Source organism: Odontomachus brunneus, unplaced genomic scaffold (genome assembly GCF_010583005.1).
Source record: "Odontomachus brunneus isolate Ranch 3 - 2012 unplaced genomic scaffold, Obru_v1 Obru_scaffold_093, whole genome shotgun sequence".
Lineage (NCBI taxonomy): Eukaryota > Metazoa > Arthropoda > Insecta > Hymenoptera > Formicidae > Odontomachus > Odontomachus brunneus.
In genome coordinates this window covers 1,376,204-1,395,962 of record NW_022639543.1, presented here as the reverse complement: position 1 = coordinate 1,395,962, position 19,759 = coordinate 1,376,204, and the positions used below count along the sequence as shown (strand labels likewise).

The following is a 19,759-nucleotide window of genomic DNA, read 5'->3' as shown; positions in this document are numbered from 1 at the left end:
AAAAATCTTGTAAACTTAAACAGAATTCGGGTTACTTAAATCGGAATTTCTGGATTGTTCATATTCGACCAGATTTGGTTAATTCAACCAAACCTTTTTTTCCGTGTGTCGAAAAGTATTTCGTGTTATCGCATAAAACAATTTGTACTGTTTATTTGCGAACCTTTATTACTAGTATCTTTTGCCTTTATTATTTCAATATATAAGAGTATGCAACGTTCCATTTACTTTATTTATTATTAGAATCAAAGATTTTAGTTTTAGGCGCTAGAGATGTTTTACAATTCTTCTACTGTGTCTGTAAGGTTCTGAACCGAAATAATCAATAAAAGAAATATTAATTAATCAATATGATTTTAGACGATTACAGTGGTGTAACCATTGTAATTGTACTTGAACTGTAGCACACATTTTGTATAAAACGCACTAATTAATGCATGTTTGTACAAAAAATAATAAATTTATATATATATATATATATATATATATATATATATATATAGAGTGTGTGTGTGTGTATTTGTGTGTATGTAAATACACACACACGTACGCACGGGTATATTAACTTGTCTTGTTCTTTTGTTTAAATAGCTAATTACACTTATAAAACAATGATCTTCATTCTTTCTCGGATCGCGTCCTTTGTTTCCTTTGGTACATATGGATTTTTTAATGGATCTGCGTTTAACCTACAAACATAGAACGCACGTTAGAATAAAATACACAAAATGACGATATCTAATATGATATCTTTTTCAAATTATTGTTATTTATTTCAAACGTATATATCTATCAAAAAATTGGATTATGAAAAATTTACTTGTAAAGAGACGGTGCATTAGCGCAATTAACGTTGTACCACCAGTCGCATGCAAACTCGTGCTGATTAAAAAGTGTTCCATTGGTACATAAGAAAGAGGCACCCTGATCGCCTTCACGTCCGTCGTGACAAATATGATATGCCTGAAACAATATAAAATATATAAAAAAGTGTATGTGTGTATATATATATATATATATGACAATGTGTGTGCACACATCAATTTATCAGTGATATCAAACATGGAATTGTAGTTGAGTTTACCTCTCTAAACACGGTCTATTTATAAAATAGTTTGTACAACATGGGTATTAATATTTAAAATATACGTGCGCGAATAAGCGAAATTATTAGCGTACGTTAGTTAAATGAAAATAATTTATGGCGGTTTTCTGTTACATAAATATTATAATTGAAGACTTAATGCGAGACAAGTTACGCAAGTTTACTGAAAATAATATAAGCGATGTGAAACAGTAGGAAGAAGTCAGGTTTAAGGAAATACAAAGAAAGCAAATGATATTCTTGAGAAGGAAAGTTTAGCGCTCTGGAAATCAAGTTGCGATGACGAAGCGTTCGAGTCACGTAACGTCATTTATGTCAATGCGCACTTTATTGTTCATAAAACAATCACAGTTCACTTTACTGTATTTCCATAACAATAGTCGCTGTAAATTTTAGATTGCTTATTAGCGGAAATATAGGAAGAAAGGAAGAGATATATATGGGCATATGTATAACAATAATAATAATGATAATTATAATGATAATAATAATAATAATAATAATAATAATGTCATCATGAGAAATGAATATTTGAGACAAATACGCAATGGAAGAGAAAAATGACTCAACATTGAAAGCAAGAACTCGATCGAGTCTTTCATTAACTCAATGATATTGACGACTGATATTCCCACGGGGGGAAGGGAAGAGGGACAATCGCTTCTAAACGTTGCTTCATAATTGTACACTCTGATAAATCAATTATTCGTTCGGAATAGCAGTCGTGCGCGCGCAATTGGAGAACACTAGTTTCAAATGAGAAAACAAATTAGATATGTTAAAGCGATGAAAAAATTTGGATTAAATTAAAAATCGTCATATCGCCATATGAAATATATAGGATGAATTACTTAATATTAAATTCTAAAATAACTTTTTTTTATATTATTTTTTTATATAGAGAAGAATATGTAAGAAATAAATTGTGCGGTTGAAAGGGTTTTGCAATATTTATCTCTTCTAACCACACAATTTATTTCTTACACATTTTTGTCTAATATAAAAAACAACAAAGATATTTTAGAATTTAATATTAGGTGACTCATTCCGTATATAAAGCAGTTCTACTAAGCAAGAAGAAACAAAAGTTGTAGAAATTACACATAAAAATTATATTTTGCCTTTTTAATGACTATCACAAATATAAATGTTCACATCGTGAGTGCATCGCGCGAAAAGATAAGTATCTTCTCCGAAATTACAAAGATTATCGAAATCGAAGCATCGAGCGTATCTTGACACACCGAGAGAGACTGGATTACGACAACAATTTGCCAAGACTGTTTCCTCGCGGAGTTTGTCTTTCACCGAGGCGAGATCGGTCCTTACTCCCGCGTTGCCTTGAGGTTTTAATAATGCCAGCCCGTTCTCTTACATAATAAATCCGCTCTACTTCAGCCGCTCAAACGAGTCATTCGGGTAATTTTTCCTCGCTTTGTGAGCAGCGTCATTGCGCTTTCGTATGAAAAAATATGATAAACGCATAAAATATATACCATCCGTGTGTACTCACTCGAGAAGAATTATTTTGAAGAATTAAGTATACAATTTATACAGTAGTTTCGTGCATGCACGAATATTTCGTGACGAATATCGCATTTTCAACATTTATTTTCAACATTATTACACTTATTCGAATGTTATCATCGTGTACGAGAGAAATGCATTTTCATTACTCTATCTCAATTTTAGTTAAAACATATAAGCTTCCCTGTCTATCGATTTTATGTTAAGAAAGTCAGCATACTTTACTTGTACACTTTCATTATTAAAGTCCTTGATACGTAATACCTTCTTAATGTTTCATACTTTGCACCTCAACGCCGTACTTTCCAAAGTTGCGATATAAGTTACCTGAGTTATATGTCTGCTTCTAACGTCAGTAATTTGATTTAACTTTAATCTGGGTTCTTGTCGTTTATGTATTTTTTCATTGTTATGTACTAACCTGCTCAACCCGCTCGAATTATTAGATTTAACGTTCAATTGTTAATAAATTGAGGTATACATCCCATAACTTATAAATATATTTATATCATAAGATGACCACTAAATGAACATCTCTCGATTATCTATTTATAAATAATACAGTTTGTACTAAAATATAACTTATTAAACAAGAAAATTAACGTTAAATTTGCAAATCGAAATGAATAAAGGAAGAAAGAGAGAGAGAGAAATTTAGTCACTGATATATAAGTTTTTCATCTGTCAACTTGAAATATTAAAAAAATAGAAGTAACGTTTACCTGACAACCAGTTTCTACGTTTGCGTACATTCCTGGTATTACCGGTACGTGTGCGCAGGAAAAACTCGTTGGTGGCACTCTGTGATAAATAGGAAAATCTATCCCGGGTATTCCAGGAATCTTACTAAAATCCTGATCGCTTTTGGGCTCTTCTTTCACCACGATAGGTTGACGAAATCCTACTACCGGTTGGAAATGTTGATATTCGTCGTAATAATCATCTCCTGGCAGTGGATCCTAGTTCATTTGGAAAAAAAATCAGTGATAGATTAATTAAATTCCACAACACGCGTACATACATCCAATTTAGCTATAATTAATGTAAAATGATTTTAAAATTTACAAAAAATTAAAGATAGGAAAATTAAAAATTAAAAATTAAAAATAATATCCCAATCCCAAGAAACATATATAAAAGATGTCACACAAAATGTCACTTTTTTTTTACACAAATATATCTGAACTCTCAAATGACCAATTACACGAGCCAGATAATATTTTAATTTATATGTAGTATAAGTTTCAATGCATCTAACAAATTAAATCTAATTCACAAACAAATTTATTTTGCTCCCATAACAACTTCCAAAAATATATAGAGACATATATAAAGAGGTATATTTAATATATACCATATACAAAGAGTACTATATATTACTATTCTTCCAAAAACGTATACTTTTTTAAATTACTGGATTTAAATATAATTTATACATGTAAATAATTAATTTTTTTTGATAAATATTGTCTGGATTTTTTATATAAATATTTAGGCTACAAAAATAACTACATATTTTGACTTTTCAATTTTTGGCTACGTGAAAGAAGTAGTTAAGGACATATATAATTTTTTATCAAGCGATAAACTTCCTCAACAGATCGTTGATACAAAATCTACAAAACTATTATTATCGTCAGAAAAGCGAAACAAAGTACAGCGGCAAATTAGGCAAGTGAAGTGCAAATTATCAGGAGTGATAGGAGCATTTAACATCAACATTTCAAACGAGGTAATAAACGGTAGTAATACGTGTAGTAATGTAAAAAGTAATCGTTTCCAAGTACGAACCATACTCGGCTTTCACAATTTAGAAAAAGTTGGAAATCCAGCAAAGTGTAACAAACCTTTGCAAAATGCTACCTTGATTGATTCAAAGTCAAGGACATTTTTTTTTACATTACCCTTGTGTCACCATTGTATAAGGAAGTTGACAAATTCGACGCAACTTGAATCAAACCGGGAAACTAGAGAGCGTATCGATCAATTTCAATGTGAAAGTGTACTATAAAATATGGGAGACATATATGCACGTTATTATTCGCAAATAAACATCGTGAAATTAAGTCAAATTGTATCAAAAGCAAATTTATTAATTCGTAATTGTCCAAGTTACGCTTTGTAGGATGCGATTTTTAAATCCGTCCTTGTCTATATATAAGATAGGAAAAACGTTACTGCAACTTACCAAGCGATTCGAAAGATCTCGTAGCTTATAGGTACAGATATAGGTTTAGATAAATTGTACATTTGAGTATCTTTTCGATACGTGACTATCCCTGTTGGGTAAACCCGAGATTTACCTGGACCCGGATCTGAATGAACGAAGCGGGCACTGCCAATACGGCGAGCAGGAGTGCAGTACAGACACAGCAACTTCTTGGCATGACCGCACCGAGTTTGAATATGAACGAAACTGGACCAGTTTCCGCTGCGAGACTGTGCTAGGTGTACGAGAAATTATGTCACACAGAGAGAGAAAGTGTAAAACGCACGCAACGCGAGACTCCGTGCGCCCCTTCCATTATCGTCTTGAGAGAGGGACGTATGTTGTCTAATTGCACCGAAACAGTAAAATAGAGATTTAGACTAAATATAGACCATTGAAATTTTCCTATTATATATGTGTGTGTGTGTGTGTGTGTGTGTGTGTGTGTCACTAAGATTCTATATGTCTACATGTAATCAAAGTTTTATTAACCCTTTGAGTCATACATTTTATTTCTCGATAAAATTGTTTTGAATTTGTCATATAGAGGTCACTGATTACGAATTTCGAAGCAAAAAGTCAAAATTCAAAATGGCAGATCCAATAAGACAAATTTTCAAAATTAGTAATTTCGTCTTACTCGATAATAACATTTCCTCGATATGAAGAAAATATATCTGTGTTTTTGACAAAAAAACTTGTAGTAAAAATATTATCAATACATCAATAGTTTATTGTACTGTTAATTTTGCTGAATAAACTATTTAGATTCCTAACTGTTAACCTTAGTATAATTTTTACTTGAAAAAAAGTGTTTTTTTTTGTACTTTTATCTATTTATAGTAATTTAACAGTTAACAAATTATTTTTAGTTATATTTACTTCCCTATTTTTATATACTATATATATATATATATATATATATATAATATAGTAATAATATATCCAACTATCTCTAAGTTAGTTAAAATCGCCAAGAGATGAAGAAAAAATTTGCTTCTTTAAAGAAAAACGCTTACGTCTCATTATGGCACACAAAGTGTTAACTAAAACAATATTACAAATTGAACATGAGTCGGTAGATCGTTTGGATAGTTTGCGCACGCGCGCGCACACTCGCACATATACACATTGACACGAACAGAAACTTTATTACAAATAATGGTTTGTACACATCCAATTTAGCTATAATTAATGTAAAATGATTTAAAAATTTACAAAAAATTAAAGATAGGAAAATTAAAAATAATACGCCAATCCCAAGTAATAAGTAAACAAATAATAGTTTGTACAAAATAGTCTATATTTTAATTGATAACGCGCTTTATATGGCTAAATATATGACCGTTGTGAAAATTCTCTCATTCTTTACTTCAACAACCAAACTTAAACTACTTTAAAAAGCCACTTATATTGATTATTATATTTTCGAAATATAAAACGATAATTGTGATAAAATTAAACAAAATTCTACAAGCGCAACACCTGTCTCCATAGTTTTTACCCAAATTTCTTCAGAAGAAGAATGCACTTTTTCAACTTTTGATCTAACAAGAGGTAGATGACGTATAAAGCTCATAAAATTACGTTTCCACTGAGCGAAAATCGGACCAAGCAATCGACACATGAGAGGTGGATTTAGAATGTCCTGCATATACATCAATTTGTCTTGTGTGTGTACACAACTTCGCATAAAAAAATAGATTCTTTTCTTAATCTTACGTCTCCGCCCAAGAGGCTGATATGAGAATCAGCATAGTTCAAGCATCCTCTTCTTATTTCTACAAGTTCAATGAAAAAAGATGGTTTAGTATTGACCTCGATTTTACTGCCCACACCGCACATGGTCGAACCACTCGCAGCGTTTGCTAGTTTCGCAAAACGCTGTCCCTGGTGGACACAGAGAGGATGCCTTCGACCATTCTGAGCAATTATGAAACACCTGTAAAACATAACAAATCGACGATTACACACATATAATATACACGCGAATAGCAGTTACGTTGGCATTACGTCGAATCGATAACAATTATATCACTCGGCAAGGACACGATATTAACACATATTAACAATTAACGTTTATGCTCACAGTTACTCAAGTACATTTTATATAGATAACTCGTAATTGTAAGGTAATATCCTTTTACATTGGAGTCGTGCGGGAAGATCGAAGCGGCAACGCTCGCGGAATCGCGATTTTGCAACACGCTGCAATTCAGTCAGCCGCTTCATTAAAGGAGCAACTAGAACATAATGGACGAACGTTGATCTAGATCACACTCTCGCATGGCGCGTAGAAATCCGGGTGAATCGTACGATTCGTCATGATGGATTTCGATATCGCCCATTGGATCGGATATAATGTCGTGACACGAGAGGATTAATAATACATCGTTGCCGTGTGATTTCGCAAAATGTCGTGATATCGTGAATGATAAGATCTGTAGATTTGCGCGCGCATGAGTAAAATTTGCAACACATCAATTATTATGCATCGATTATTGTTAGAGTAAACCAATCCAGAAAAAAAAATAGATAAATAGGCAGAGAATATATTTGTTAATTAAGGAATAACAAAAGTCAACTCTTTACTTGGCATTTGGTTTCGACGTCGGCGAACATTCCCTTCCTTCCTCTGCAGGAAAAATTAGTTTCCGGTATATTAGTCAAACTCGTGTAGGCAGAATTGTGAGAGTTGTATGACCTAACATTCTGCTGAGGTGTTAATTTCGAATCTGGATATTTTCGGTTCTGCCGTTGGTTCCTGTTGTTGCTTTTTGAGTTTACATGCCTTGAAGATCGTCCGTGGAACTCATTGAGAAATCCTTGATAATCCGTGATAATCTAATAATTAAAGATGCTTTGATTAATTTAATCCTTAATAGCACAGTTTATTGGCGTTACATTGGCCCAGTTCATTGGTTATATTGGCATACATTGGGCCAATATATAGCCAATATTGGTTATAAATAAAATGTGAATAAATTGTCAACATTGCACAATATGATTGTACTAATATTGGCATAAATTGGATGTACATTGAGCTAATGTAACTCAATATCTAACCAGTACTGGTAACAAATGAATTCCCAATATTCAGAATTGTATATTGGCTATAAAATACAAAATATCTACAATATTAAACTAATATTGAATATATTGAGGCCCAATTTGTAGCTAATATTGCCCCAATGAAGAGATGATATGCAACAATCGATATCGCAAGCTCGATAAAAAAATTTCATAGAAACATTTCATGTAACAGACAAATAAAAAGATTTTATCGGATCTCTTAAGTTTATCTTGATATTTTTTGAGAATATACGTAAAATATGCGACACCCAAAGAAATATAATTTCATTCTCAGCGGAATTCTCTTATTTGCTCGAGAGAATTCTTTTAATAATAAAAAAAATTATTTCAAGAGTAATCTTATATTTCTTCATTAGAAAAGAAATATTCCTCTAGAAAGTAAAAATTTTTACTTAGAACACGGAATTACAGGAAATAATATCTTGTAACTAAATTTCTTTCTTGTTGGAATAATTTCTCCTCTTGGAATAATCCACAGGAACCTATGCTCCCAAGGCCATATATAAGAGAATTTCGCTAAGTATAAAATTGTATTTTTTGAGTGGATTTATCGCGTTCTACTTTATAACTGGTTAGAAAAGATTGCTACAAGCGCGCATCTAGAACTGTTCGAAGTTAGATAACGCCTTTAACCGAAGGCTCTCAACACCGGATCAGTTAAGCAAGATTGCACCGCGATATTCATAGTGCCCATCTCAGATAATTTGCATGCCGTAAGTACAAGTGAATGCGTGAGAGCAAATATGAGTTACCGAGTTGCAAACTTTCCTTTGTATCGCACGTACTCTATCTTGAACGCGGCCAGAAACTCTAAACAAGTGCATGAGATAAAGATAATCATCATTTTACTAGTCTTGGCCAAACCACGGCTCGTCACATTATTTTTGCAGTTTGTCAGAAGATTTTTTGGTGAACATGCATAATCCCGAAAAGAAGTATCAAAATTTTAAAAGTAGGACAATTCGAAAAGTCAAAATTCCCAAACTAAGTACAGGGACAATCTTTCGAAATATTTAAATCATAATTAGTACCTACTTAAAATGAATATAATCAACTTAATAATTATTATTTTATATGTAAACTACGACATATAATTTTGCTAAAGGAATTCTTCAAGAATAGAGAAATTTTTCAAAAATAAAATTTTGAATTTCAACAATCTTATAATTGTGTATTTCAATATTATAATAATATTTTCTTCCGATATTTAAAAACATATTCTCAATTATCATATTTAAGTTGTCATACATACAACTTTCTGGGACAACATATATTGTCGCGATATTCAGTTTTCGGGACGTTGTTCCACCCCTCTCTCTCTCTCTCTCTCTCTCTCTCTCTCTCTCTCTCTCTCTCTTTCTCAAATTTCGTGATTATGCATGTTCACTGATTTTTTGTACTACGCAGAAGTGAGAACAATTTTGTTTTAAAAATATCTTTTACTTTAGCATGTAAATTTTAAAATGAGATTACATATAAACATATAAGTATTTGTTAAACGAAGATAAGTTAATTTTAAATAAACTATACATTTTATATGATTCAACAAAGAAAAATATATTCTTATTACTCAAAAATAATTTTCATGAATAGAAAGTGTAAAGTATTGGGTTGAAAATATATTTTTAAATATCGGAAGAAAATATTATTATAATATTGAAATATATAATTATAAGATTGAGTGTTGAAATTCAAAACTTTATTCTTGAAAAATTTCTCTATTCTTGAAGAATTCCTTTAGCAAAATTATATGTCGTAGTTTACATATAAGATGATAATTATTAATTTGATTATATTCATTTTAAGTAGGTACTAATTTGTTCTGTGTACTTGTTATATCAGTGAGAAGTCATTAAATCATTATCCTGGTAGCATAAAGGCGTCTTAAAAATATTTAAGACGTTTGAAGGAAGTTCTCCTTTTTTAGATTTTTTTTAGACACCATTTAGATATCTAAAAAGGATATCGTCTTTACAGTATTTTTTAGAAATTTCTGCTACATATCCGTAGTCACTGATATAAAAATTATCTAGCGACTCGAAAAAAGTAAGGTGACAGGCCGCGAATTGACTAGATCATACAATATACCTGGTGAGAATCGAAGAGTGCAATATCGTCGATGAAGTAATCATCGAACGGTTCGTATGCGATATCCCAGTCGTATCCTGCCCGCCAACTTGACAGATCAAGTAGATCCTTATCTGCCGGAAGTATCAACGGCGTTATAACGGATTTGTAAACACCTGGCTTGGAGGGCGGTAAGATCGGTACGAGTTGTCCATAATTGGGATAAGTAATTTTAGGATAACTTCGAAGTTTCATGCTTTCGAAATTGGTGGACAACTTATGGTTCGTGCGCATGAATGGCCTTCGTATAATGTAAGTCGTGTCTACTGTTTTCGGGTGGTTGTAATGGACTCGGCCTTCCGGCGGCACGTATCGACCATCCGATGTCAGATAAACCTTGATTAAATAAAAAAGAGAATAAGATTCCTTAGTTTGCGAGTATACGGGATCTGTATCTGTGAATTATCACAGAATCTTAGCCAAAGTACTCTCTAAATTTTCTGAGGTAACATCTCACTAGAAGTAAAAATTTGCTCGAAGCGATAATGAAATTACTACCAGTCGGAGTCACAAGAATGAATGTTCCACTTGGAATTTTTAATTTATAGAATATATATGTTTCAATCAATTAAAGTGAAACTGTTCGCTGGAGTATACTAGATTACCATTCTTAAAACGACCGCTACCAACGTCACACGTGTGCGATGGCCAACATTTTTTTTCTATGTTCTTTTTTCCTATATCTTTTTTTTTAATTAATGCAGTTTTCAAACAGTTATACTGGGTCGGTGCGTTAATTTCTGCCTAATAACTAAAGGGTAAAGTTATTTGGAATCCCAAACAAGATGTAACGCTTTTCCTGCAATCACTGCGCACAAAAAATGTGCAAAACTCATTCGCCGAACAAAAACGGAACAGAAAAATGTATAAAAAGAACTATGTAATTGACTAATCAAGTGTGCTGCTCTCAAAATGGGCTCAAAATGGGCAATTTGCTAGTACTCAATCTTTCGAGCATGCTTTCTAATTTTAATCCTAATAAGAATCATAGCATAGGAAATTTTTGTTGCGTAATATGTATTTTCTCATGTTTTTTTACCTTTTACGTGATATCTTTCACGTAATATCATAATGTCATAATATCATTTTATCCATTCTCACCAATTTCTTTTTAGTATGTTTTTCTATTTACATACGTTCATTCATTGCTCGCGTAATTTTGAGCTGTTTTTAACAATATAAATAAATGTGTTTTAAATTCACATTATAATATGTGCACATTATAAAACTGAATTAATATTACTATGTCTTAGGAAGAATCATTACACCACATATCGCACAATAAACTACTTCAATCATCGAATAAAACTCTACCAAGTTCTTCTCCAGTTCCTACGTAGTATTTTTGTAAGCAATGAGGATACATTAATATTAGACAATAACTAGACACGCAAACTACATACATTTCTATCGTATTAAATTTCTATTGCAAATATTCGTTCGACGATTCAGAGTCGCTCGATTTCCAATGACTCTCTTAACTGCCACTCTACTTTTCGAATGGAATTTCACTCGAAGAAATTTAGAGAGTAAGTGCTCTAGTTCGAAAAGTGAACGTTCGTAGTGTGCACGTATATACCTTTATGATCTCCGGCATCCTTTGATCGGAATGAGGATGCTTCTGCACATGCCGAGCGTCCAACACCACACCGTCGGGCACAGTGATGCCTTCTTTGTTCAATCGATTCAATGCCAGACGATCCGTTCGAAAAGCTTCCTCTGGAATCTTGCCACCTAACGCCGGCAATACCTGTTCTCGAAAGATCTGCCGCTTGTGCTGCAACAATCGTCTTGAACAATTTATCGCGGACAGTAATAATTTTCAGTAATAATATCTCGCAAATTACATCCGCAACGATCAGTCTGACGCATTAATCCGCCAATAGTATCTACGATAGTAGACGTTAAAAACGTCCATTCGTTTCGTAACCCCAGATCATCACCAATTATCTAACGTCTCGTATATAATGTACATAATATACTGTACATATACTCTCATATCCTGTACGCACGAATGTTACGCGTCGGTATGCGCGCTCTTTCATATAGCTGTCATTAATAATATCTCCGCTACTTTCACCGATTACGCGCAATTATATTCGTCTACGGAGTCATTCTTCCCAGTCTTTATGTCCGATACATCGCAGGTTTGACCCTATGAAGTACCCCCGTGTACGCGCAACAGATTCATGGTGTGAAATTATTAACATGCGCCGCATGTGTATCTCTAACGTTAACAAAAGTTTGGCTTTTTCATTCGCGCGCGCTTTAATCCATCAAGCCAGTTTTGTAAGTGTGGCGGCACGAAAGAGCTTCGCACATCCGGATGTTGCAGCGTCAATGTGATGAAATAATGACACGGTGACCGAATAGGACGAACACGATTTGGAAAGTTGTATGTCTCGGCAAGATAGAAATATTATTCCATTGCGCGCACGCGCGCGTTTCATAACCAAATAGCCGTGCAATTTTTGCCGGTATATGTGGATCAACAAGTAGGATTATGAAAATATCTTTTAAGACTTTTGATTATTTAACCTTTTCTGCATTGGTACGTCCCGACAAGATCGCGGCTACCAGCAGCAGTCGGCACCAATCTCCTCGTCTAATTGTTTTCATGGCGATGATCAACTCGTTTACCGCCTCCAGCTATATAGTCAGAATCATCTTTCTAACAGCAGCCGCTGTGATCTGAAACATAAATCGTGCTTTGCGAAAAACGTCCGAGGAGAGAGAGAGAGAGAGAGAGAGAGAGAGAGAGAGAGAGGGAGGGTAAGAGTAATCTCGCTGATCTCCCGCTATTCGGTGGCGGATAAGATTAATATACTGCCGCTCCTCATAAAGTCGACGAAAATAAGTCGGCAGTATAATGAATGCACCGCTTGTTTGTGAAATTCGTTTTCGACGTGTTTCCAACGATGTTTTCGGGCCAGAAAAGCAACAATATTTGGAAATATATTTTTAAAAATCTACTAAATAAATATGTTTGTATTTTACACAAATTGAGTAATTGAGTAATATATTTGCATTCAAACATAATCTGTAATTATTCTTTTAATGCAAATATATATTACTTAATTATACATATAAAATTTAACTCATCATATTCACTTGGTAGTTTACTTTAAATAAATTCTCAAATATTGTCGCTTTTTAGCCTGAAAAAGTAATATGCCTCCTTTATCATTTTTAACGTCATTATTTTAAGTCCCGAGCGCGTACCATGCGTGAAAAGTCGCGAATGGAGAACAGAGAGATATGAGGTGATATCGCCCGGACACATATTACAATAAAATATGCACATTCCCAAATAACCGAACTCTCGTACATAACTCTCGTACCCCGGGCCGCATACTTTTGCGCACATCTCAGCCGAGGGAAAATAACTCGCGCGCACGTTGCGTAATGCGGATGCGAGCAGCTGGCATGCAAGTTGGAATAATAGACGCGCTCCCCGGCAATGGTGATTAGCACGAACGCTACTTACTCCAGCGCGTTATCATCACATTCTGAGACCGTCTGGGGGGATAAAGAAACCTAAAAAGATATCGGAGATCTGAAAAAACGACAAGTATATTTTTCGTTCCAAAAGATAGAAGAAATTCTTTAAGTGATGCGTGTTATAAAAAAAAACATACAATTATTTGTAAAGGATAATGTTAAGAAAAATATATACTTTAAAATATATACTTACAAAAATAGTAACAAAAATTATTATAAAATAATATCGTAAAAGAGTTGTAAAAAGAGGCCAAATACATATACAGGATACGTCTGCCGATTTATTTTTATTTGTAAAATCTGTGGCCAATTTGCTGTTGCAAATTACCGCAAAGCCGAAGCACTTGTAATATTCGAGTATTCAAGTTACAGATATACAGCTATTTCTTTTCATTAAAGAACAACAATCGCAACAAAGGCAAATTGAACTGAACTTGAGCTGAAAATTTGAGCTAAATGCGCCCAGTGCCACAGCAAGCATTTTGATGCGCCCATTTTCCGCCTGATGCAATGAATATTTTATTTCTAATACATACTATAATACACTATACAAAATAAGTACATATCATAATAACGTCACACTATATTAATATATTGTAACACAACTCGCACTCGGGATCTTGAAGATACAAAGGAACTTGGAAAAAATAAAATAAAAGCAATAATAAAAGAAGCTAGATTCAAAACATTTCCTTCCCAAATCGCACAGTCCGCTCTGTTAACTGGTTCACAGAGAATTTTTCTGCCTCCACGTATCTTTGGCCGGAAACATATTTTCTCTTGACATACAAGAATATATACGCGATCGATCGACATCGACTTAACTGCGAGCGTAATCATATTTTCATTAATTAATGAACAATTAAGTAGTATATAAATCAGCTCCTGTGTAAATACAATGTAAAGTAAGAAAAACTATGCCAACTCGGAGGAGTCGACTTCTTACTAGTGCGAATAATTATTATTTACAGGACATTACAGGTGGATTTCGTCGTTTGAACGACACATTATCCGCCGAATTATTCTTCAAAATTTGAAAAAGCAACCTTGTTCGTTGACCTTTACTTCCAGTTATTGTTAATGGTCATCGTTCTGGGACCATTCGGTCCCCGCTTAAAGAGATGCGCTTTCTGTAGAGACGCGTGACAATCAATTTGTAGCAGTAACGGTGATAAATAGAGAGCGTGACTTCTTTTCTCCGGGATATTTTCGCACAGTAAAACACGGCTTGCCCGTGTACCGCAATTATACATCCGACCCTCGATGTCAGCACGAGCGGAGGGCACGATTCGAATCATGGCATCTGCCATCGACGCGATCGCTCCTTGCTACCCCACAGCCTCGTTCTAATTACGCCTTCGAGTTGAGTTGTCGCAATCTTCCTCGTCTCAGCGCTTACGTATAGCGGAGAACGGATAGGTGCGCGCGCGACGCGAGTGATTAATACGCTCGAGATACTTCAACCTTGTGAACTTTGCGCCACGCGTACATCGAACTTTTTATCTCGTACAGGCTTTCCCTAATAACGCGATCTCTTTTCGCTCCTCAAGTTCTCGCTCGCTAGCTCGCTGTCTTTCATTCTCGTGTCATCGAGAGGCGCGCCGGCTCGTGAATTTTCGCAAGGTCATCGTCTCCTCGCTAAGTTCAAACAAAGCAATTGTTTCGTACCGCATTCGCTTATCCAGTCGTCGCACGGCGTGACTTTCTTCTCGGCTCTTCTCGACGAGTTTGAGTTTGTAAGCGCCTGAGCGCGCCTGAGCGCGAACGAAGGCAAACGCTTATTTCAATTTTTACAGAGGCTACTTTCGTTCGGGATTCACGGTTGCGTTAAAACGTGGAGCTAACGTAACACCGCTCGTGATTCGCTGGTGAACTTTGTTAAAGAGTATTAATTTATTATTCAAACAATATTAAATGATCGTGTCGATCTTAAAAGGCCGAACGCTCAGAACGAAGATTTTAACGAGCGAAGGAAGCTGTTCAAAAAGATATAGCGATTGAATGATTGTTATATTAGCTGTGCGCATAATCTTTCTTTCTCGCAACCCTTTCCTTTGCCAATTCTTCGAGGGAATTTACTTGAATTTTAAATAAATGCGCACAGTATGGGTTGTAAAATGGTTTAGACACAATAAAGTTGGGAGTCTTTCACCGAATTGACAGACATTTTATAAAAATTGGGAAACATTATTGACGCGTGCTTGCCCAGTAAATATAATATTAATTATTATTACTTTCATTAATTATTTTTAGTTATTCTTAATTATATTATTAACTATATTATTATTGTTTGCCAATAATGACTTTAAATTTTGTGGTGAGCTCCCAACTATATTGTGTCTAAACCATTTTGCAACCCGCTATTAGAATGTTGAAAAAAAAACTTTTGTACAAGTCCGATATATTGTGTCGCAAAGAGTAACGTCGAGCTGTCATAATGCGCAATCGCGTAAAGATGACCGCCACTTCCTAGCTTTCGCGTTGCGACGAAAATGTCTCCGTCTTGTTACAGTGGCGTTCACAATGAGAAAGGAGAACTGAAAGGATCTATTCTCTTCGTATAAGCTCGGAACTAATTTTCGAGCGGCGAACAGACGACCTCAAGGTCGATGTTCTTATATGGGCAGGTTTAATTTCAGTGCATCTGCCACGGTCGAGCGACTTCATTCGCGATTGTGTTCACCTTTCAAATGACTGAAATATCGCTCGTATAACGCATTCGTCGTCTCGCAATTCCGGAAACGTGAATGCAGTGTCGAATATCGTCTCGTTTTACATACAATCGAGAATGATTTCGCGATGTAACCGCAGAGAGTCGAATTTCACTTGACACGTCATGAAAATAGGCTTCGGCGTAATTAATTTCTTTCTATCGGCGATGCCGATAATGTATAATAATAATTTCTTCATCATCGTTAGATCAGAAGATATTTACAATACAGTTAATGTATCTGTGAGTGAATGATGCGGCGGCAGCAGCAGCAGCAGCTTTCAAATTGATATAAGGTCTTGTCCTAACTAGACGAAACTAAATCGTACTAAGAATTGAATGCATAATGCATATAACACCATATTATATAACAATAACGATCAATAATCCTCAGAATTCGGTAGTATGTTGACACAACCATCCGGAAAGTGATAGATAACGAGGTTGAACATGCGTTCTGTGGTTGTAATATTTAACCTCATTATATAAGAAAAGGCAGGGATTAATTAGTCTTGATATTTTGTCAGCAGCACGCTCTGTACTATGATAACGATGTGTGTGATACTATTACGAAGAAAAACGCACTCATGCTCTTGTGTGTAAACTCAAAGTTCCTGAACTTCGATCGTTGTATACGATCGCGAGCGCCAATTCAAGCACTCGTGTTAAATCATCCATCCGGATGTCCGCATTGCCTAGACTCTCTGCAAAGACTTTCGCTTTCTCGCGATCGTAATTTTAGCTGAACATAAAGTGATCACCGTAGGGTACATCCACGTAGATGTAATCGAAGAAAGTCAGCGAGCATATTCGCTCTTCACGGATGACATTGCAACATATACGTTCATTTTGTCGAGCATATTTTGCAACGATACGACTGATGTACATACACGTGAATTCTCCTGATAAAAAGAAGAAAAAAACCCGCTCGACAGAAAATTTACATCTTCTGGGATCATTCACAAAAAATAATGAGAAAACAACAAAATGTCTGCCAATATAATATCGATGAGCGCGACATTTTTTTTCATGAACGAAAATGAAAATTCGTTTTCAGTCTGATACTTTCAACGCGACATTTTCTAGAACACTTGTACGTCCAAAGCATTTTCTTATTCTTAAATGACTGGAGAAATGATCTGGAGAAACGAGATGTTATTACCGAACAAAATCAAAGACAATTATTATCATTGGTAATTACAGGTGAACCATTATTTTCGCTGCCAGACGTGTCGCACGCTATAATCTAGAACATCTCCCGAGTCATCTTCGAACAATGACTAGAGATTGTAGGAAGCGCATCGCGCTGCCGACAGAAATCGCTGTCGCGGTGAAACACCCGCTCTAATGCATTCCCGGCGCGCGCTCTATCGCGCAATCTCTTTTCCGATTGTTACGACACAGTACTCAGTTTGCGTGTTATTTATAATTATTCGCGTCCGTAAAACTATGACAATTTCGTAAACTTTCACCTTACTGACACCTTACTTTACATGGTAACTTTCCCATTAAATAAAAATCGTACATAAATAATTTTCTAACGACTCCTGAGATGTCTGTACGTCGCGTGCCTTCACGGACGATTAATCACAATTGATCGAGTGTCTTTGTGATTTGGCGGTTGCACTTGTATCTCCAGCGATTGCGGAAACTGCGTCTGCGAACGGTTAATCGCTCGAAAGACCGATACTTCCTGTCTCGTTCAGGAGAGCCACGAAATTGCTAGCCATCGCGATCGGTCGGTCGTGACCTTCCTTTCGAGGAAATCTGAACGATTTAATAATTGCCGTCCGATTCTCAGAAGTTGTCGGCCAATCTCAGTTGTTCTTTCACTTATCTCGGACAAGATATCACTTATGGCCGATTTTTTTATTATAAACAATGGAAGTCGCTACCTTCTATTGAATGACATATTTGAAAGCAACAGTTTCTTTCTCATCTTACATATAAGAATGCTGGATAAGTGAAAGCAAATGTAAAAAAAAAAGTGTTTACAATATTTTGTTGTAGTTACGTAACGATGTTAGGACAATAACAACGTTTGGAACCAATTCGTGAGTGTTAAAAATGATCCGACAAAGGGTCGCCTTTATCGAGAGAAAGAGAGACAGGGAGAAAAGAAGAATAGTATTTATAATGTTAACAATTATAACATAATCAAAGACTTGATTGTCTTCAGGAGAGAGTCACGCCACAGAAACCAAAATATATCCTGAACGAAAGAAAAAGGTTTCTATGAAAAAATTATATAACACAGTATACGGATGATTCGAAAGAAAGATTAATAACAAATTAGCTCCCGGTAAAAAACCTTTGTCTCCTGCAAGAACACATGTACATTTCTGCTACATAAAACATTATTAATATTTCATGGAGCATAAAACTAACGAATATGAATAAAACAAGCATTGTCAAAACGAAAATCGACTTTATTGATAAACATCGCAAATGCCAGAGAAATATAGCCGAAATGAAGGACGAACGAATACCTTGAAAGTTTGCGATAAATTCCCGTCAACCAGTCAAATGCAGTTTTAGCTGAAGTAGTATACACTCTCTTTGGAGACGCTGTTCATCACACCCGCAAACAAAATTACTCCAGTTACTTAAAGATCGCCAAAATGCAACAAGTATCTCCTCGAGCGACAAGTATCTCCAAAAAACACACCGCGCAACGATCGAATGTACTAGACCGGGCAGAGGCCGATTCAGGAAGTTGAAGGATGGTGAAGATGATACTGAGTCCGCTAGTAAGAGTTCGTCTCGTGATATACTCGGGGAGGTTGAAGCACGTGAACCGAGTTCGAGGCACTTTCACTGGGCGACCGGGATAGTCGGCGGTCTCCGTCTCCATCTTCCTCTTTGAATTATCGTCGTTATCGTGCCCCCTGATATACGCAGAAAGTGATTCGCGGAAGAATGATTCAAGTCGAATGAAGCGATCTTAACCTTCGCGTGATTATCTTTGCCGATTAGTGATCAGTATCATAAAGCACTCGAAATAGAAAATCGGAGGAATTTGAAATAACACATACAATTAATAGACTGGGCTAAGTAACAGTAAGGTACGAACGGTACTTTCTCATACTTCCGTTTAATTACATTCGCGAGATTTCAATGTAGCACTTACTAACAATGTGAAATTTACTCGTGAAGGTGTTCAGACTGCTCAGCGCTCGCGAAATTACGTAGTACCGCGCCATGCCGTCCGACATAAACAATACTTTATCATTTTCGTTATTTTTTCTGTGCACAATTACGTTATGCAAGTGGTATACATTTATGCGAAATATGATCAGCTGCTAAATATTCATTAAGTGAGCAGCTGCACGATTGGAACCCGAAAATGTTGGGATTTCTTTCCGCTAATTACATGCCCAAAACTCGGTGCAATAAAGTGAAGAAAAAAAACAACTTGTTTTTCACAACATATCACTTTGTAATTATTTTCAAGTTATTTTGAAGGAATGACGTGCATAATAGAAGA

At 35.2% G+C, this 19,759-nt stretch overlaps 1 protein-coding gene across 1 annotated transcript; it reads right to left on the bottom strand.

The window, feature by feature from the left end:
* Positions 1–40: 40 nt before the first annotated feature.
* Positions 41–19,187, bottom strand: LOC116848339. The gene is made up of 11 exons (XM_032824295.1): positions 18,762–19,187; positions 12,600–12,752; positions 11,641–11,838; positions 10,023–10,397; positions 7,434–7,685; positions 6,680–6,783; positions 6,564–6,579; positions 4,936–5,076; positions 3,355–3,591; positions 821–963; positions 41–689 (listed from the first exon to the last, which is right to left on the bottom strand). The coding sequence occupies exons 2-11, from the start codon at positions 12,678–12,680 to the stop codon at positions 602–604; spliced, it is 1,635 nt and encodes a 544-aa protein (XP_032680186.1). The 5' UTR covers positions 12,681–12,752; positions 18,762–19,187; the 3' UTR covers positions 41–601.
* Between the last annotated feature and the right edge of the window lie 572 nt (positions 19,188–19,759).